General features: G+C 47.1%; 1 protein-coding gene across 2 annotated transcripts in view; it reads right to left on the bottom strand.

Annotated features, from left to right (window-relative positions):
* RNF43 (ring finger protein 43) overlaps positions 1–18,770 on the bottom strand; it is a 61,480-nt gene extending 42,710 nt beyond the window's left edge. Inside the window, exons 1-3 of one of the 2 annotated variants that reach the window (XM_032707557.1) lie at positions 17,952–18,770; positions 17,749–17,852; positions 16,947–17,446 (exon numbers count right to left, since the gene is read on the bottom strand). In XM_032707557.1, coding sequence (XP_032563448.1) covers positions 16,947–17,183 — 237 coding nt within the window. In that variant the 5' untranslated portion in view covers positions 17,184–17,446; positions 17,749–17,852; positions 17,952–18,770. Of the gene's footprint in view, positions 1–16,946; positions 17,447–17,748 lie in introns of both variants that reach the window. The other variant, XM_032707556.1, reaches the window with a different exon arrangement.
* Between the last annotated feature and the right edge of the window lie 407 nt (positions 18,771–19,177).

The following is a 19,177-nucleotide window of genomic DNA, read 5'->3' as shown; positions in this document are numbered from 1 at the left end:
TTACTGAAATGAAGGGAAAATACGGAGAGATTGTTATCTTGTTAAAACCTGGTGGAAAACAAAGCAAAACAAACCAGCGAAACTAAGAGAAACCCCAAAGAGATCAGCTGACAGGTGCAGCCTGGGTGGGAATGGCAGATATATTTCCCTGGTAAGTATATTTGAAAGACAGTTCAATCCCTGAAGTTACTCTTAACTCTGGCAAAACACACCTGAATATCCAAATTTCAAGATGAAAGAGAAATTACTTTGAAACTTGGAGCCCTCCCCCTCCACCAGCGCTCACTGGGTGAACACATCACTCAGCTGGGCTTTTGAGTAAGAAAAGAGTAACTTCTACAAAAACATTTGCTAAACAGGGTATTTCAGTCTGTTCTTTACCCAAACATGTTTCATTTCTCAACCAGAGAGAGAAAAGGGAGTTTGGGAGAGGTTTTCTTAGTGAATAATTCAGGTAGGTGTAACAGCCAGGCTTCAAACGTTTATAGGGACAAGACTCTATGCCCAAAATTTCACAGGTGAAGAATAAATCAGAAAGGCCCTTGAGACACTCACAGGTTGTTCTGTTCTCCTCACTTTGCTCTAATCAATTAAGATGAATCATTCAATAACTACCCATTTAACTGGGAAAGTCAATCAAATGGAGATACTCAGATTACTTCTTTCCAGCAACGCTACTGCAGGTAAACAAACACCAAATCCTGCACCATCATAAACAAGACCTGCCACCAGCTCTGATGCCTCATCCATGTGGGAAATGGATACAGTCACAGACACCAATATAATCCAAGAACAAAGAGCTCAAAAAATACTCAAAGGATGAGGGACTTGTACCTTTGAAAGCACCGACTGAGAAAACAACCAAAGGTCAATGAAAGGACAATATCGTGACGAAATAACAAATTAACATACCCTGCCAGACTGATATCATGGGCAAAAGGTCAGATGTGATCCTCTGAGTACAATCCAGGCTGAGGAGATCGAAGATCACAGGAACTGCCATAGTGGATTAAAGGAAATCCTTAACATACACCCAAACCATGGACTGGTTTGCCAAGAGGCAGCCAAATTGTCACTGACCTCTCCAGGCAATGTGATCCCTCCACCAGGACACAGAAAAGGCACAATTCAATGTAAAATCATCCTTCAAATCTGTGCTAACATAGACACATTAAAAAAAAAAAAAAATTCCCAAAGGTCTTAAAATTCAGCAACTTTCACCTGAGTTCCACACAAACTTGAGGGAAGGCCAAGAATACTCACAAAACACCCACAGTTCTCCAGCCCACCTACTTAAACCCATGTTCACACAGATGCTTAGCCAGAGTTTATAAGGTACTAAAAGTCTCTCAAGGTTCTTAGCATGGTCAATAGAATTAAATAAACATCAGGAAGTTTGCCTTCATGGAAACATCGGCTTCTCAATACCCACATTCATCTTGTTTACTCAAAGCACCATGTCCACCCAAAAATACCACTTTTTTTTCCCTCACTTTGTAAGTCATGGCACGAGGTCACATTACTGCAGTAGAAGAGGGAAAACCACCATTAAGCAGAGTTCTCTGGGATGCATGTTATCCATATGGATGTACTCAGCACGGGAAGCAGGGACAGACTCCTCACTGTGAGCCTGAAACTCATCCCAACCACCAGACTCCAGTGGAAGCAGGACAGTAGCTCATGTGGATTTGTGCTCTACATCTCCACACCCAATTACTACCACTCATCTTCTTTTCTTCTTCAAATGACAATGCACATCCATATTCAGGAGCTGAGGAACTCCAAGCAGTAATTCCCTCTCCGTCTCTCCCCACAAGAAGTGGGAAGGGGCGTCTCAAGCATTTCAGAGTTGTCTGCAAACCACAACCTGCCTAATTTGGCATCATTCCTGGAAGCATCAGCAATGGTACAGAGTTTAATGGAACTCCACATGCCACGCAGACACCAGGAATGGAGAATCCTCTGGAGAAGCTACCGAACAACTTGACCTTTGGTGGAATTCCCTCACGGCCAGAGGCACAACACGCAGGCACTATCACAACATCTGATCCAATATGTTATGCAATTACCAGCATCACTGCACCTCTTTATCTCCCAGTTCACGAGACAAATGAACAGAGGCCACCTGACAGGTTTGGTTCTGTGTAGATGAGGAGATGTTCTGCTCGACATCAGTGTCTGAGGAGACAAACCCCTCTGTCCTGCAGGTCTGGGGCTCGCTGGGGGGGAAAAGAAGAGCTATTTTCTGGCTCCAGTGAAACCCAGATATGACTTCGGGAAAGCATACAAGAAACCTTATCTGGGAAGGGGGATCAAAGACACTGGATGTTAGAAATGTAGCAGTGGGTCCTTCTCACCCTCTGGCAGAGACAGGAAAGTCACATCCCGGAGCACGGTCAGGATAATACACAAGCTGCCACAGGCTCAAGTTACTGGGATGTCTGGGTGGAGAGATCCTGCTTAAGAAGGATAGAAGTCAACACCCTTTTACCAAAGCTCCCTACCAGATTTTAAAGGACCACGGGATCAAAGAAAATCGGAAATCCCTCAGATGGACAGATGGAGTTGCCCAGGTATCTGCATTGGTGCAATCTGCACATCACTGCTCACGAGGCCCAGGGGACCATCCAGAGCCACTGAAAAACAGGGATGAGAGGCCCAAGAGGAGAGAGACTTCATCTAATAACAACCAGTGTTGAGCACCAAAACCTGGAAGGAAGAGCTCAGAGGAGGGACTGGAGCAAATGACTTGTCTTCTGTGCAAGTCAGGCTGGGAGGATGGGCAAACTCCTCTGGTCCCTCTGACATCAGTGTTTCCTCAGCCTGTCCCAGCCAGACCAAAGCCTGCAGGATCACCATCCTGCCTTATCTTGCAGTCGGCTTTCAGGGAAGGACGATTAGACAAGTATCAATTAATGCCTCAGGCTGCAAAATCCAGAATGTGTTTACCAGGAATCCAAGGAACAGGATGGCCTGCAGGCAATGGAGCCAGGACTTGTTGGCACCTGAGGAAGTCAATTCTGCAGAGCCCCTTATTTCTGCAAGCTGCCCCTTTGGGCCTTTATCCCACATTTCTCACCTGTGGCCTGTCAGCTACAACAGTTTTCTGCCACTGGAGCAGTCAGCATTCCCAGTGCTGGGCTCCCACCAGGCCCACTGCATTCCATGGCTTGAGACAGGAAGGACGAGACCCCAAAATATCCTGTTTGACATTACCTGAACAAGAAGACCTTAAAATGCAAATTACAGAAGTGTTTAGGTTGGAAAAGCCCCCTGAAATCATCAAGTCCAACCATCACCCAGCACTGCCAAGGCCACCACTGACCCATGTCCCCGAGTGCCACATCCACATGTCTGTTAAACCCCTCCAGGGCTGGGGAATCCACCACTGCCCTGGGCAGCTGTGCCAGTGTCTGATCACTCTTTCTTTGAAGAAACAGCCCCTAATATCCAATCTGGAATGATATGGTTGGCAAGGGTTTGAAACTACTTGAAACACCTCCCCGGTGAGGGAAAGGTTTTACATCCCAGAACTAGTTAACTGATTTATTTATCTGATGTCTCCAAATAAAACAGACCTTTGTAAAAAGCACAGAGTAGTTACAGCCACTCAGGGCACATTCAGGGGCTTCACTAAATTACCAGTGTAGAGTCATTCAGCTGAAGGCTGTAGGGTTATGGTTGGGTTTTTTTCCCCCCACAGTCTTTTCTGTTTGGAGACAAATGTTGGTTTATGGTTTGACTCAACGATCCTAAAGATCTTTTCCAGCTTAATTGACTCTATGGTTCCACATCAGCTGGTCTTGGTGACCAAACCCCTGATGTTTGCAGGTCACCTTGATTCACTCTCAAGGAGAGAGGGACATGTCAACACACCTTTAAAAAATACATATTCTCTAACATGTAGAGAGGCTCTTATTTCAAACACGGGAATATCTGAGTGTTACTAAGATACAGTTCTCACAAAGACAAGCTAATTCCTGAGAGCATGCCCTGATGTCCCACCTGAACCTCCCCTGGTGCAGCTTGAGACCATTTTCTCTTGTCCTGTCACTTCTTACCTCGTAGAAAATTTGTCACCTGCCCAAAAATGATGAGGGAGGACAGAAATGGCAGACACGGGTGGAAGGAGGAAGATCCCTCGGTTATATCCTGAGATCTGGTGCACAGGGCAGGGTGTGCAGGAGGTGCCCTCCGAGGTTTAGCTAGACAGAACTGGGAATAGTTTTGTCACAGGTTCCAGAATGTGGAGGGGAATGATATTCCTGATGAATGCACCCAGTATTGGGGTCTTTCTGCCAGTACCAAAGATGGAATTCCTAAAGAACATAAGCAGCACGTGAGTTCTTCATGAGTTAAAGACGTGGTGCATCCTACTAGTCTGCACCATGGAAGAAAGTCTCCCATAAACACAGTTACCTCTTTAGCAGGACTGGAATTCCAAAGGCACACTGGATGCACCAACTCAGAAATCACATCCAGTGTTGCCTGCAGGACAATTCCTGCTATTCCTTAAGGCTATTTAGACTCTCCAATATTAGGAGAATCAGACTCTAATTGAACATTTAATCACAGATGGAGAGATGCATCAAGTACAGAAAATATCTAATAAAATATATAATATTTAAATATAATAAATATTACTCAGCCACTCTGCTAAAAGTTGGCTGCACAAACTCTGAACTTTGCCAAAACTGGAATATCCAAGATGGGGCAGCATAATTCAGGAGGATAACAGTTGTCCATTCAGTGCAGAATACTAAAAAAAAAATTAAAAAATTAAGAGGGTGTTTTTTTTAAACAGGATCCTGAGAAATCAGAAAGTCGCAGTGCACATACCAGAGAGGAAGACAAGCTTTACTCCAAAGGGGCACCACAAACTTAGGTGGGATGAGCATCATGGAGAGGCCAATTTGCTCTGCAGCAATTAAAGATGAGGATCAGCAGTGAATGTTTATGACCAAGAGCCTCCACATCCCATCTGTGTTCATGAGGTACAGCCAGACTGGCCCTACCACGGACGGGACCATCTGCCTCTGGTGTCACTGGGGTTGAAGTCACTGTGTGATTCCTCAAGAATACCAAATTCCCTCCTCCATCCCTTCTGCATTTCAGGCTGTAAGTGAGCAGGGCATGGCTGGACACAGAGAGGAAGAGTCATCTTAGCCAATCTGAGCAGCAGACTTGAGAAATAAGGCCCTACAGCAACATTAGGGTTGATATTTCATCAGGTGAGTATTGTTGCATCAAAAACCAGACAGAAGCACAAATGATGGAATTACAATGGCTATTATCCTATTAGTGGAGCACAGCTGAGGGGATGATGCAGGCTGAGGGTGAAAAGGGATAAAAATGGTACATCCAACAATGTTGGATAGGACTTGGAACAACCAGATCTAATGGAAGCTGCCCCTGCTCATGGCAGGGGGCTGGAATGAGATGGTCCTTGAGGTCCCTTCCAACCCAAACCATTCCAGAATTCTATGATACGAAGGCCAAAGTGCCAAGGGCATCAAACACTGGTTTAACAGCACCAGCTGAAAGCTACATTTTGAGGAGATTTGCAAGAATGGAACCCAAGGAATCGTGCAGTGCCTTCTTTGTGAACAAACAAGTCCGTGAGGGATGGTGAAGGTTGTACTTATTGCAGTTTTTCCACAGAGACTTGCCCAAGCAGAGCAGGGGTGGCCTGGAAGGGCTGCTGCTAAAGGTGATGGGGCTCAAGGTTGGAAGGTCTTCTGCAGGAGAGGAGGATGCAAGAGCAGCAGTGTGGATTCAGACCAAAGGTCCATCTAGCCCTTGATCTTTGCTTTGACATGTGCCAACAGTGGATTTCTGAAGGAGAAGTACAGACAGGACAAGCTCATAGGGCTTCTCCTCAGGACACTCTCCAAGTCTCCAACATTTTACAGACTCCCTGAGGCAAAACTGGGACCGGTTATTTCACACCCATGGATGGAGCCTTCTCCCATTCATTAGTTCCAGTGGTTTCTGAACCTCTGTAAACTTCCAGCATCCACAGCAGTTCCTGCAGCGAGGGATTGTACATGTTAATTGTACAGTGGATGAAGAGCACTTCCCTTTGAACGTGGCTCTCAGGAGCTCCGTGTGATGCCCCATCATTTTCATACTGAGAGAGACTTAACAGTCAATCCCTATTCATGACTCTGTGGATCTTCTTCATATCACCCTTTGGCTGCCTCTTTTCCAGCCAGAAGAGAATTAGCCCAGTTAGTTGTTCCTTGGATGAAACACATTTTATGGTTTATTTTTATCCCCGTGTTCTTCTCCAAAGCTCTTCCAATAGAGCTGCAGCTTTTTTACAGGGAAAAGGAACTTCACACCATATTCAGCATGTGGATTTATCCTGGATTTCCACAGGAGATGAAAGACATTCTCTGGTTTATTCCCTCATTTTTTCACTCCTAAGGCTTTGTGTTCATGACAACCACCACGTTCCAAGCTGACACTTGCATGGACCAATCTGTTATAATCACAAGACACAGTTGTGGTAGTGGACAAACCAGAGCCCGTCACCTGAATGTGAAGAAATGACTCATTCTCCACATTCTCCTTAAGTATTTAGTCTCATGAGGACCTTCTGCAATAGCTGATCCTTGTCTTCATTACTTCTAATCAGTTCACATATTGGAAAGCTCTAGAACATTGCCAAGAACTCCACGTGCTCCTCAACACAGAGGACAGCACCAGCTCACACACCTGCAGAACCGCAGCATCAGCTCCTTCCACAGGGAAAATCTGCCAGGTATCCCTACCACCTACTTCTTATCTTCCAAGAATTATTTTATCCAGGAGCCTCCTTCTTAATCCATGTCTCAAGTTTCCCTGAAAGCCTCTGCATTTTGGAAATTCAGCTGGACCTGCCCAGCTGGTGCACGTGTTGACTCCACGTCCACCCGTTACACTCCGCGCTACAACTCCTATCAACTTACTCCTCACAGCTCTTACAACACACTGCTCTGGGCTTTTGTGGATGACTTGGGGCCCAGAGAAAAGCTGGAATCACATCAGCCACCGTCCAGGGATTTTAAACAAGAGTTCACAGACAAGTTAATAGTTCAGCGATTTCATCCTCCACAACTCCTGGGTGAACAGCATCTGATCCCGGCGGCTGATAATGGTAATTGTGTCTATCTCCAGCACCATCTCATCTCCAGACATTTCAGCCTGAGACAGATGAAAGCACAAAGAGAATTGCATTCATTTTTCTGCTGGGAGTTTAGCTGCCCTAAGTGCATTTTTCAGACTTGAATTTTTCATGGATCCTACACGCTGTCAGGCGAACGTTCTGCTGATGTGACTGAAGAGAATCTGGCGTTAGCTTTTTAACATTTTCAAGTTATTTCTCTTCTCTTTTCACTATGTCTTCACATATTTTTAGCTTCTGGGTTTTTTTTTCTCATTTTACCAATTTTCTTGCCTTTTCAGGATACTTTCTTACCCTTATGTTTAGGTATCCTGATATCCTTTCATCATTTTTCCAGTATTTCTTGAGAGTCACATTTGATCTCAATTCCTACTGTACTGTCCTTAAATACTTTGATGCCAAGGACATAACTCTTAGTTGGCCTCTCAGCTTCTTTTTAACAATCTTATTTGAGTTCATGTCACCCCTGTCTGAATTAAAACACATCTGGGGATGATGTTTGGCTTCTCTCTCAACATCTCTACAGGAAAAAAGTACATGATTGTCACTGTCACAAAGTGGCTTTTCAAAAGCAGGGTTTTGAAGGAGGAGTTGGAAAAGGCCAAGGCCAGCATGGTTTCTCCTTTCTTGCTTCCCTGAAGCAAGAAACACAGATTATTTGATGATCTTTTTGAACACAGGGGCTGTGTGTTGCACAAGCCCGTGGGGTTTGTCCACCACTCAAATCAGACGTGCTCCTCTCCTGGAGGCGTGTGCTTTGCACAGAGTTTACAAACAGCAGCTTCTGGTGCTCTTGAGGGACAAAACAGGGATCAGAGGTCCTCCAGAGCAGGCAATGGAAAGACCAGATAACCACAGAGAAGGGTGGAGGAGAGCCAAGGGTTGGAGGCAAATGATGCCAGGCAATGGCCTAAAGCAATTTGTGAACTGCTGGGGATCCACAAGAGCACTTACAGAAAAATGACCAGAATAAACATCGTCCTAAGCAAAAAGAAAGATGAAAATTGGGAAAGAGACACTTGGGAGAGTAGATGAGGAGAAAAAAAACTAGCTGAGTGGAATTATATGACCTGGGGCATCTTATGCTTATGGGAATGAGACCAGGTGAACTAGAGGGTAACGGGGAGGACAGAGACATTTCTGTGGCCCCAGGGAAAGGTTTGGAGAGAAGTCTCCAGTGCTGGCACTCAGGGACCATGGGCACCCACAGCGTGGCTGCAGAGGAGCACATTTCATGCTCCATGTTCCAACAGGACCCTGATGGGACAGAGGAATAGCTGAGGTACAACGTGACAAGTAGAAGAGGGGGAGCTCTCATCTCTTCAGGATCTCTGTGAGGTTCCACTTATTTTGGAATAAAGTGTCTCAGTAAATAAAAAGTTATTAAGGTCATTTTGCGAGGAACAGGACTCAGGACTGGAGCAGTAAGAGATGCACATATAACCATCTCTCTTACTATAAAACACAGCCAAGGCTGGGTTTGTGAAGCTCTATCTCTACCCTGGATAGTGATGTCAGTCATTAACCTCTGATCCAAACTGACACACAGGAAACTGCAGGAATTGTCACAATTCACTCTGTTATTTGACTTTCATATTCTTAGAGGTGTTCCCCACATTTAAACAATCCAAAAGCAACATTTTAGTGCAGGATCCTGCACAAAATTCAACGAATGAAAGAACCAATGTGCTCCACTCAGTACTTGAGAAGACCTCCTCAACTTGATTCTTCTGCTCTACCATGTAGTGATCACCCCATACCCCTTTCAGGCAGTGTCTTCCCTGTGGCTGCTCTCCTGTTATTGGGCTTTTTGGCCTTTTTAAGAACTGCTTCACATCTGTAATAGCCCTGGAGTGCTGTTCATTTTTTATATCTGGATCCAACTCAATCCCAGGGTCATTCTCCCCAAGTTTCTGTGGTGGATGTGTCACTTCCACAGTTCTGCTCCAACAGCCTTGAGCAAATCCACCCTGCCCAACACAGACCCCGTGGAACAACTGCTGCTGAGGTGCTTTGGGAGTAGGAAGCCAAAAACTAGTCTTTCCTGTAATTTTGAACTAGAATTCACGCACCTTTTATCAAAACAATAGTAATTTTAATCCCCAAACTGCTTTGCTTACACTCAAAAGTAACATGCCATAACCAAACTTGGTAAAAAAAACACTTTTAATTTGCTTCATAGTGTTTATGGCCAGAGGAATTAATTCAGCTCCCCAGTCAGAACTGCTGTATTTGACAATCCAGTACATCTCTGCCACTGCCCTGATGCTGAGCACAGTAATAAGCATTAGATTAACCCATTTGATCACTGGAGACCAAATTACTGAGATGGAGAACAAAAGAGAGATCAAAGGGCCACTAATGCCCTTAACCAGCCCCTTCAGGGATGGGGAAGTGATGAGGTGAGAACACATCCGTGGATCTGGGCAGATGATTCAGATCTCAACATGCAGAGGAAGAGGATACACACCCAAAATTTCAGATAATTTCAACGGGGTGGCTGCAGGGGGGGAAGAGAGTCTTCCACTGGAATCTGGCAGCACGGGAGTAACCCTCCAACCCAAGCACGTCCAACACGATATTCTCTCCCTCTGCTACCTTTGAACACTGACCTACATGTTTTAGCACCTTGTTTTGAGGTAAGGCCAAGCCTTGATGCTCCTAAAAACAAGATGAAAAGGTCCCAAGACAACTCTTGGCCAACTCCTGCCTGAGCCGTGCTGGCAGCGAGCCCAAGGCTCCGAAGCATGAGATGTGATTATGATTCCTTAATGCAGGCTCAGAGTGTTGTGGGCAAATGAAAGGCTGTGCAACACTTCCTGTTCCTCAGAGCCAGGGGAATAAGGGGAAAATAAACAGATATTAAAAAATAAATCACAGAACTCAAAGACAGAAGAGACCACCGTGACCATCCACGCCACTCCTGTCTGCTTTACACCCTGCCCTGCTGTAGCTCAAGACCTCGAATGGAAGGAAGCACAAGAGGGTGATAAAATATGAATGTGCATCGCTTGAGTGTGATATATTCCCCTGTACTGAGGTTCAGTTGACAATTCTGCTTTGTTTATAGCCCCGAATTTCATCTATTTCACTCCTGGCAACCCCTGCAACACAGATTTTTATGATACTCAAGATGACAGGCCTGAAGGACAAACTACACTGCACACTGCATTTATTTGTTACTTTTCTCATTTTAGGTCAAAAATTGATTGCTTTCAGACTAAGACTTTTAGGGAAAGTCCACAGAAAGCTTTTAGCCATGTTTGAGAGCTCTCTGCATGGAAAAACGCACGTCAATTTTTGTCTAAAGTAAAGTTTGATACAATAGAACTTCCTTTGATCATACCAAGTTTGTGCCATTTGTATTACTTTGACAATTCTGAAAGTTTTCACTGAAAAATAAGGAATCCACATGCAGTTCAGAACAGCCCTCCATAACCTGTAGGAAATACCTACTAAAGCTTTCACTTGATGGAGGCACAGAACAAAAGGCCATTTCTCTAATGGGTCAGAACCATTCCACCACACATCCAGCCTGGCTGCAGCCTGAAGGCACCACTGAGGCCTGTTTCCCTTCTCCTACAATCTCACCCCTGTGCCAGCTTATCTTTGGGAAATGTCCACTTGTTCCCTGGATGTATTCCAGGACGGGGTGCGTGGCCAGATGTCCTCTGTTGACTGTCACTCACTCCAGCCCTGTGGATTCAGCCTCATGACCACGTATCTCTGCTCTGCTCCAGCTGGGTTTGTGTCTCCTGTTCATGCCTGCCCCATGTAATTAATTGAACCTCCTGATCCATCACCCTTTTAGTACTGAAAATCTTCAGTTCAGGATCAATCTATGCTCATGTCATAAATAACTCTATTGGAACAACAACCAGCACCAGATGGTGCACTGGGAAAACTGGGAGATTGAGGTTTAAAGTCCTTTAAACTCCTCAAACAGAGAACAGTTTCCTGCCACACATTTTCTGGATGAGGAAAGGAGAGGATATACCATGGAAAGCTCCAGCTTGGCCTCTGTATGTGCTCAAGAGAGGGATGGAAGCTCAGCCTCTGAGTTCAGCCTTGTCTAGCAGCTACTTTTAACTGAGGCTCCCTTCTCTCCATCTGGATTGCAATGGGTCATCTTCCATCTCACACTTAAATCCTGTACCAACACCAAGCCAATGTGCTCTGCAGGTCAGACTGGATACTGTGCCAACCCTACACTCACACTCTACATCCAATTTTTAAGAGATCTGTTTGGGCCAAAAGGTTTCTTTAACACCACCAATGTGTTGGGTGACTACAGCCTTCCTGAGTCACTGCTCTGTGTGTTCCCCAAGACAGCTTTTACTTTCATACAATCCCAGAATGGTTTGGGTTGAAGGGACCTTAAAGATCATCTCATTCCACTCCCTGCCCTGGGCAGGGACACCTTCTACTAGCCCAGGTTGCTCCAACCTGGCCTTGGACACTTGCAGGGATCCAGGAGCAGCCACAGCTTTTCTGGGCAACCTGTGCCAGGGCCTCCCCACCCTCCCAGGGAAGAATTGCTCCCTAATATCCCAGCTGAACTTACTGCCTTTTAGCTTGAAGCCGAACTTACTGTCTTTTAGCTTGAAGCCATTCCCTCTTGTCCTGTCCCTCCAGGCCCCTGTAAAAAGCCTTTCCCCATCTTTCTTGTCAGCTTCCTTCAGGTACTGGAAGGCTGTAATTGTCACCCCAAAGTTTCTCTTTTCCAGCTGAACAATCCCAATTCCCTCAGCCTTTCCCGAGCAGCCCCTGTGTCCCATCTGAAAACGTGGGGAGCTTTTACTTGATCCACAAGAGCCGTTTGTCTCGGTGCCATTTCCCGGCCTGAAGGGTCGTGTCAGAGTCCCACTTTCTGGTGCTGGGGCACCGATTTTTACTGTGCTGCAGTCGAGCCAAGTGGCTCCATTATTGCTGCTTTTGAGGCAGTTCTTGCACATTACTTAACGCCAAGTCAAGTCTGTGTACTCTGGTACGAGCTGTTCCAAGAGGCAGAAATTGCTTCTTTGAACTGCCTCGTATTGTGCTATCTGACCACTTTATTCACAGGTAATTTAAGTCCCCATTATCATTTGGTTCGACTTTCCCACTTCTTTGATCTCTGTCAACATTGTGCACTCAACATCCTTCTGTTGATCCAGGAGCTGGTAGTATAGAAGAATATACTAATATATTTACTTTGCTTTGGGTTGGGAGTGTAACCCTCTATAAGCTGGGGAGTAGTTGATTATAATTTCAACTGCAACACTGGGAACACTCTGCATGCCCAGGGTGATCCCACTGGGTTCACTGCAGCAATTCCAAGGGTTAATTATCATTGTTGTTACAAACACACACCACACTCCTTCTCTGACTGGATCTGTGACTGATGTTCAGCTTCTGAATTGTACACACCACCTAAAAAATGATGATTCAGGCTCCTCCTCCTCCTCCAATTTTCCCTCATTCTACCCTAACAGATTGACTTGAATGTTTTTTAAAAAATTCATTTCTCTAGGGGGAGAGGAAAGAGGATAATCCTTGGGTTTGGGACTCAGAACCTTTGGGAGCTTGTTCTGTGTGGGTTTTTTTCAAGTTTGCTTTTATTTTTTTCAAGGTGCTTTCCATCAGTCATAAGTTAAAACAATGAGCTCAGGGGGTAAGTGAAAGTTGACTTTCTCCTACAATCACCTCATTATGCAACTGCTGAGTTTGTGCAGAAGTGGAACAAAGTATTGTGAGACTTGCAATACAATAATGCACGTTGGGAAAACTGGTTATGTACTTTTGTCACTGCCCCCCATATCCACAGGAATTTTCTATGTGTAGACATATAAGGTGATTGGTGATCTCTGGAGTAATGTGAGGTTATCCAGCTCTTTTAAAATATCATTATTTGGGACTTTCCTTAAACGTTTACCACTGTTTCCCAAACTTTTAACACTGTTTCCCAAATACCAGCCACGGAACTAGAGACTGTACTGATCCCAGCCACACCACACACACACTCATGGAATCATCCTTCCCCTGTGTACAAGACTGAGGTTATACACTCAAATAAAGAGCTATTAATGCTCAGTTTTAATGGTGCATCCTTGTATATACACTGTCCTAAACAAGACTTGAAGTGATGAACTATTTCTCAAACGAAAAGGGTTTTTTTTCCTTCCACAATTAGATTTGCATGTGAATTCTGCTGTAATTGAAAAACTGGAAAAATCTTAACTCTTCCCTCAGCTCTCTCCAGTGATTCTCTCCTTTCCTTTCTGACACATCCCTTATTTTCCCATGTACCTTCAAACCAACATCAACTCTCTGCAGTATCAAGCGGAGGCTGAGGCACAGGTTAGAAGGAAACTGGGATTTATTCCTCAAAAATCAGCTAAAAGAGTAGCAAAAGTATCAAAAGAAGAGGCTGAACACTGGCTATAGCAATCCTGTGAAAGGGAGTTCATCTGCAAACAGCCACAGGAATTGCAATTCCAAATGCACACCCAGTCCCGGGCTGCTCATGGATTGCCCACTGTCACAAGACCCAAATGCTCCTTCCAACCTACTTGTCTAAAAGGTTTGGTTCCTCCATCTTTAATGCAGGGGCAGTTTTTAAATCCCACGGGACTTTTTTCCAGCAGTCCAGGCTCCTGCAGCAGCCAACAGAATCCCGGAATGGTTTGGGTTGGAAGAGACCTTAAAGCTCATCCTCTTCCACCCCCTGCCATGGGCAGGGACACCTTCCACTAGCCCAGGTTGCTCCAAGTCCCGTCCAGCCTGGCCTTGGACACTTCCAGGGATGAGGCAGCCACAGCTTCTCTGGGCAACCTGTGCCAGGCCCTCCCCACCCTTGAAGGGAAGAACATTTTCCTACTATAAACTCCCTAACCTAAACTTCCAAATCTATGCTTCCAACCTGGAAACTGCCAACGAGCTCCCCACGGTGCCTCCCGTGCCCAGCAAGAGTTAAAGCCCAGAGCAGGTGCTCTCCCAACAAGCTCGAGCACCGAACAAGCCTGAAGATGATTCCTGCAAGGAGTCTGAGGTGTTGGTTTTTTGACCTATAAAGCCTTAAGTGGCTCTGCCTGCTTGAGAAATTCCTCTCCCTTTGCATCACTCCGGCAGCGCCGAGTGCCAGAGGTGGGAACAGCGCCGGGGTTGAACCGGCAGGGACAGGCGGCTCCCCCGCATCTTCCTCCCCACACACCAGGGAAACGACAGAAATCCAGGGATTTCCCACAAAAACCGGCCACAGGGACAAGGGATGTGAGGGTGAATTCAACACTGGGGTTCTTTTATTACAGGTAAAGAGGATATTGTTTAAGGAACACACTACGATCCAAGTCCACTTCTGTAGGTGGGAAAACAGAGCACGGAGAAACGGAAGCAGGAAAATGTTCTGGGAGAAGGAGCTTTGGAGAGGCTCCATCACTTATGTGTAGGATTGTCTACATTGAATTAAGAAAGTATTTCTAAAAATGTATCGACCAGAGCACTATGAAGATAATTACAAGTTAAAGAGAATTTGACTTGACTGTAGGGCCAACTCTGCACCACTGACCCTTGAGCAATCCTATTATAGCACTGACTGAAGGGAGCATTGCTTTGGAAACAGGACTGGGCCTCTTGTCTTCACTTAGGAGTTGGACTCAATGATTCCTATGGGTCCCTTCCAACTCAGAATATTCTGTGATTCTGCTGAAGCAACTTTTTTCCCAAGCTAACTCTGCAGTTTGTGTTCTCCTGGAAGGGCTAAATGCATCTTACAGGTTCTGACATAACCAAGACCTACCCAAAAACCAGACTTCTTAACTCATTAACTGCAAAGGTGATAATTTTATGTCCCTAAATTATATTTAAAGAACCAATTGTGCAGCTATGTGTGCACAGCCTTAAGTTTATTTAAGCAGGAGTTGCAATGACATCAAAGTTAAGCACGTGACCTAAAGTTTTTGCAAGATTGGGATGTTGACAACCACGTGCAAAATGGGATGTTCCAACAAAGCCTAATTCTGGTGCGTTTCATGCCCAGCTATCTAAAAGCCAACTGAAAATAACTCCTTCCATTAATTTCTCACTTATTTTGTTCCTCGAGGGTTACATCCCCATTTCCCATTTTCTCTTTCCAGAGGCAGGAAGCCACTGCAGGATCAGGGCCCAAACAACTTCAGAAGTCATTTTTACGCTCCGGGTTTCAATATTTAGCAGCAGAATTCGAACCCCCACCACGAGATCTACACGAGAGGTCACAGGTACACTTGACTAAGCTTTCCCAGAGCACCGTGCCTGGCACCAGGCAAACATCCTGCTGCAGAAGGCACAGCCTGACCCCCATCCCAGCACTGCCACCTGAAACCAGACCCGGAGGACTTCCCGCACTGGATTCACCGGGATACGGAATGGGAGCCCTCACCTGCACACACAGAGTGGCCTAAAAACACTCCCAGTGCAGGGCAGTGCCTGTGTACCCAGACTCGTAGTGTTTCCCCAGCCACCTCCGTCCTGAGGATGATTTTTAAAGGATGAAGTCGGACACTGTTCACAGCTTTGTATTCCAAACACCTCCCTGCGGTGGCACAAAAATTCCCTCCTGGTATCCTTGCGTTTGGTTACAAACCTCCACACATCCCACAGGAGAGGTTATCATCCTCCCACTTCCAAAAGGTCCCACTCTATACTTTGTGCTCGGTTGCAACACCACTGTAGTTTTTGTAAGGAATAAATATTGACTTTCCTGGACATTGCCTCACGACAGAACAGGACCTTGAGTACATTTGTCTAAGATATTTTTTTTTTTTTAAGCCTGGTAATATAATTTTATAGCAGAGCTTTCGTTCCGAGGAATTCAAAAGGCGTGGAAAACCATGCAACAAATTGTCCACGTTCATTTTCAGACAGGTGACCGTGTGCTAAAGCTGGTTCAACCGTATTTCTTTTGTTATAAAACTACATAAATTTATTACTTTAAATTTCCAAGCTACAAATGTAATTAAGATTTCAACATACCCCATTTGGAAAGTCCGGACTGGAAAAAGCCATGTGAAAATTAAGATTTAATGTTAATGAAGGCTATTTTGTCATTTATTTTGTTTGTTCTCAAGAATAAAGCAAATTACCCACAGAACTGAGAGAGTGCACGCCAGGTCTCAGGAAGCTGAGCTCAAAACTCAGCGTGTGCAGGAGATGGGGCTGTTCAGTGAATGACTGTGCAGCACCTGCACCTCCCAGACGGGTGTTCAGATGCTCTTCCCTTTGTAAAGGTCAGAGACCAGCATTAATTCACTTTAAAAACGCCTGGTGGTGACACCACTGGAGCTACTGTGTGGATAACACTCAGCTTTCAGGTACAGGCAACAGGGAGCAGGGTCAGGGATTCTGGTGGGCACAGCCTGGATGAGTATTGGAGGTGGAACAGCACCCCAGGTATCAGCAGAGGGTGTAGAAAACCAGATGGATTTCACAGGAAAAAATAATAATCCCGTTTTCTGTCAGAAGTTTAACGTTCCAACATGTGACTCGACACACTCAGCTTTATAACATCAATTAAGATATGAAATAATCACCAGGGAATCAACCGACCACATCCACAATTCAGCACTAACGAGGCGCAGCCACAGCTCGGCGCAGGAGGAAGGATCAGCCCTTTGCAGGATCCCGTCCCCTCAGCCCAGAGTGGAACCAAACCCACCCAGGACGAATCCACACCGGGAGATAAACCCCGAGGGAGCCGGAGCAGCAAAGCGGGGAGAGGCTGGGCCAGGGATGGAGCGGGATAAAGCACGGCTGCTCTCACCTGGAGCAGCTTCCCTTCGGCCGGGGTCACCTCGGCGACGTTGGCGAACTCCCCTTCCAGGATGATGGGCTCCACTTTGAGGGGGATCACCCTGATGATGGCCTTCTGCGCCGCCGCCCGCTCCGACTCCACCGCGGCCACCAGCACCAGCCCAGTGTGGCCCAGTCCTGCCTGCAGGGTCGCCATGAGCAGCCAAGGCCAGAGGACAGCCAGCTGCAGCTGGGGGCCAGCACTCATGCTACCAGCTGCAGCAGCGCGCTCGGGCCACACATACCGTCGGGAACGCGTCCTCACCCCGCGGCGGGATCCGAGCGGAAAAGCTCCTTGGGGGGGTCCGAGTGTGCGCTCCCAGAGACACCCCGGGCACGGCACAGAGGGGCTCGGCCACCGCCAGCGCGGCTCAACGGGCAACGCTGGCTCTCGCCATCGCCGGCCCTCTTCCTCGGTGCCACGTGCTCAAGGGCCGCTGGGAGCTCAGAGGCATATTTTAAACAAACAAACTAAAAAAAAAAAAAAAATTTAAAAAAAATAAAAATTTTAAAAAAAAAATAAAAATATCCAATATTGCGAGTCCCTCCTGCAGCAGATAAATCCGGAAAGATCAGCGAAGCAGGCTGCGAAGGAAGAAATCAGTTTGGTTCTACAGGAACGCCACGGAGCATTGGGAACTCGGCGGTCCCACGGGGATGAGGTGTGGGGAGGTCCCCCCGCCGATGTGGAGTCCTCGTGTGTCCTGCCCAGGAGTGAGGGAGATCCAGAGGTTCAAAACACCCATCCCAAATACCCTCGAGAGACACCTCACCTCCTTGCCAGCGTTTCCCACAGCACAGGCACAGCCTTGAATGTTATCTGCACCGATCGGTATCCTTCCCAGAAATCAGGCAGGTGGTATTCCTTGAATTTAGGCTGAAAAGAAAGTTTGCTTCGGTACCATCCTCTTCCAAATGGAGTTGATCCCTTCCATCTTCCTCGTGCCAGAAGTGCTTCATTCAAGACCAGCTTTACCTTTCTCCTAGCAATCCATGCTCAAGAGTCTGACTCCGGGTGCAGTTCTCCAGGGTAATTAATAAAGCACCGAGCTCCTCTTCATAGCTTCCAAGTTCCCGGGAAATAAAAAGGCCTCCCAAACACTTATAAAAGTTTAGACACCAAGCCAAACAGGTATCAGGCAGAAAGTTACGGCGTATCTGGTTTCTCTGGCACTATTTCTGTGCGCGCCCGAGTTCCGGTATGACCGCTTCCAAGCACACGTTTAAGAAGATCCCGACTCAAGGCCCCACAAAATAAAACAGAAAGTTCCATGCTCTGCCCAAAGGTCACATGAAACGTAGCGAGGAGCCTTCATAACCGGGAGAATTCAGACGGGAGGTGTTTTCGATTAAAACCGAAGTCACGGTGATCGCACGGCTATGGAGAGAAACGGGGATTTACAAGGAAAAAAAAAAAAAAAGCTTTGCAAACCTGTTAGGCTGCGAGCCTGCTGGAGTCCGCAGGGGCCGGGAGGGAATGCTGCTGTAAATCCCAGGCAAAAGTTATTTCCAGTAGCTTAAAAAAGTCGTGTGGCTCTGATGCTGTTCGCGTTCGGCGTTAAGTAAAAAAATTCGGTACTTGTAGCAAAAAAACCAGAAGAAAAACCCAGAGGAAAAACCCTCTCTCGCGCACACGCAGCAGGCAGGTAGGTGCAAGCGGAGCTCCGGAGCCCCAGAGAGGATCCAGCGAGATCAAAGGGAGAAAATTACAGCAGGCAGAGAGCTCCCGGGGCAGGCATGGCTGAAAGCGAAGTGTCCGCATGTAATCGCCCGAGCTGCGCCAGCACCCCAGCGCGCCTCGGGAAAACTTCCAGAGCGCAGCGTCCCTGCAGCGCGGGCGGGCACCGGCTGTGCGGGCGGGCAGGGACGGCTGGGACATGGGCAGCGAGCCGGCGGCGCAGCCCGGCGGGGGCCGGGCCGATCCCGGGCGGCGATGGCGGGGCCGGCGGTTCGCCCCCTGCTCCACACGGGCCGGCCGAGCCCGGGCCGGCCGGCGCTCGTACCTGCGGACACGGGCGGGTGGAGCAGCCGGAGCCGCCGCCCCCGGCCGGGCCGCGGGCTCCCCCTCCCGCCCCGCCGCCCGCCTGCAGCGCCCGGCCCCGGCACGGAGCCGATGCCGGATCCCTGCGGGCTGTCCCGCGGTGCCCCGCGGGGCTCTGCCCATCGCCCCCGCGCTCGGGAGCCCTGCTGGGGAGGTTCCAG

The sequence above is a fragment of the Chiroxiphia lanceolata genome, chromosome 20, assembly GCF_009829145.1.
Source record: "Chiroxiphia lanceolata isolate bChiLan1 chromosome 20, bChiLan1.pri, whole genome shotgun sequence".
NCBI classification, from domain to species: domain Eukaryota; kingdom Metazoa; phylum Chordata; class Aves; order Passeriformes; family Pipridae; genus Chiroxiphia; species Chiroxiphia lanceolata.
The sequence above is the reverse complement of the archived record's forward strand: the minus strand, read 5'-3'. Positions and strand labels throughout refer to the sequence as shown.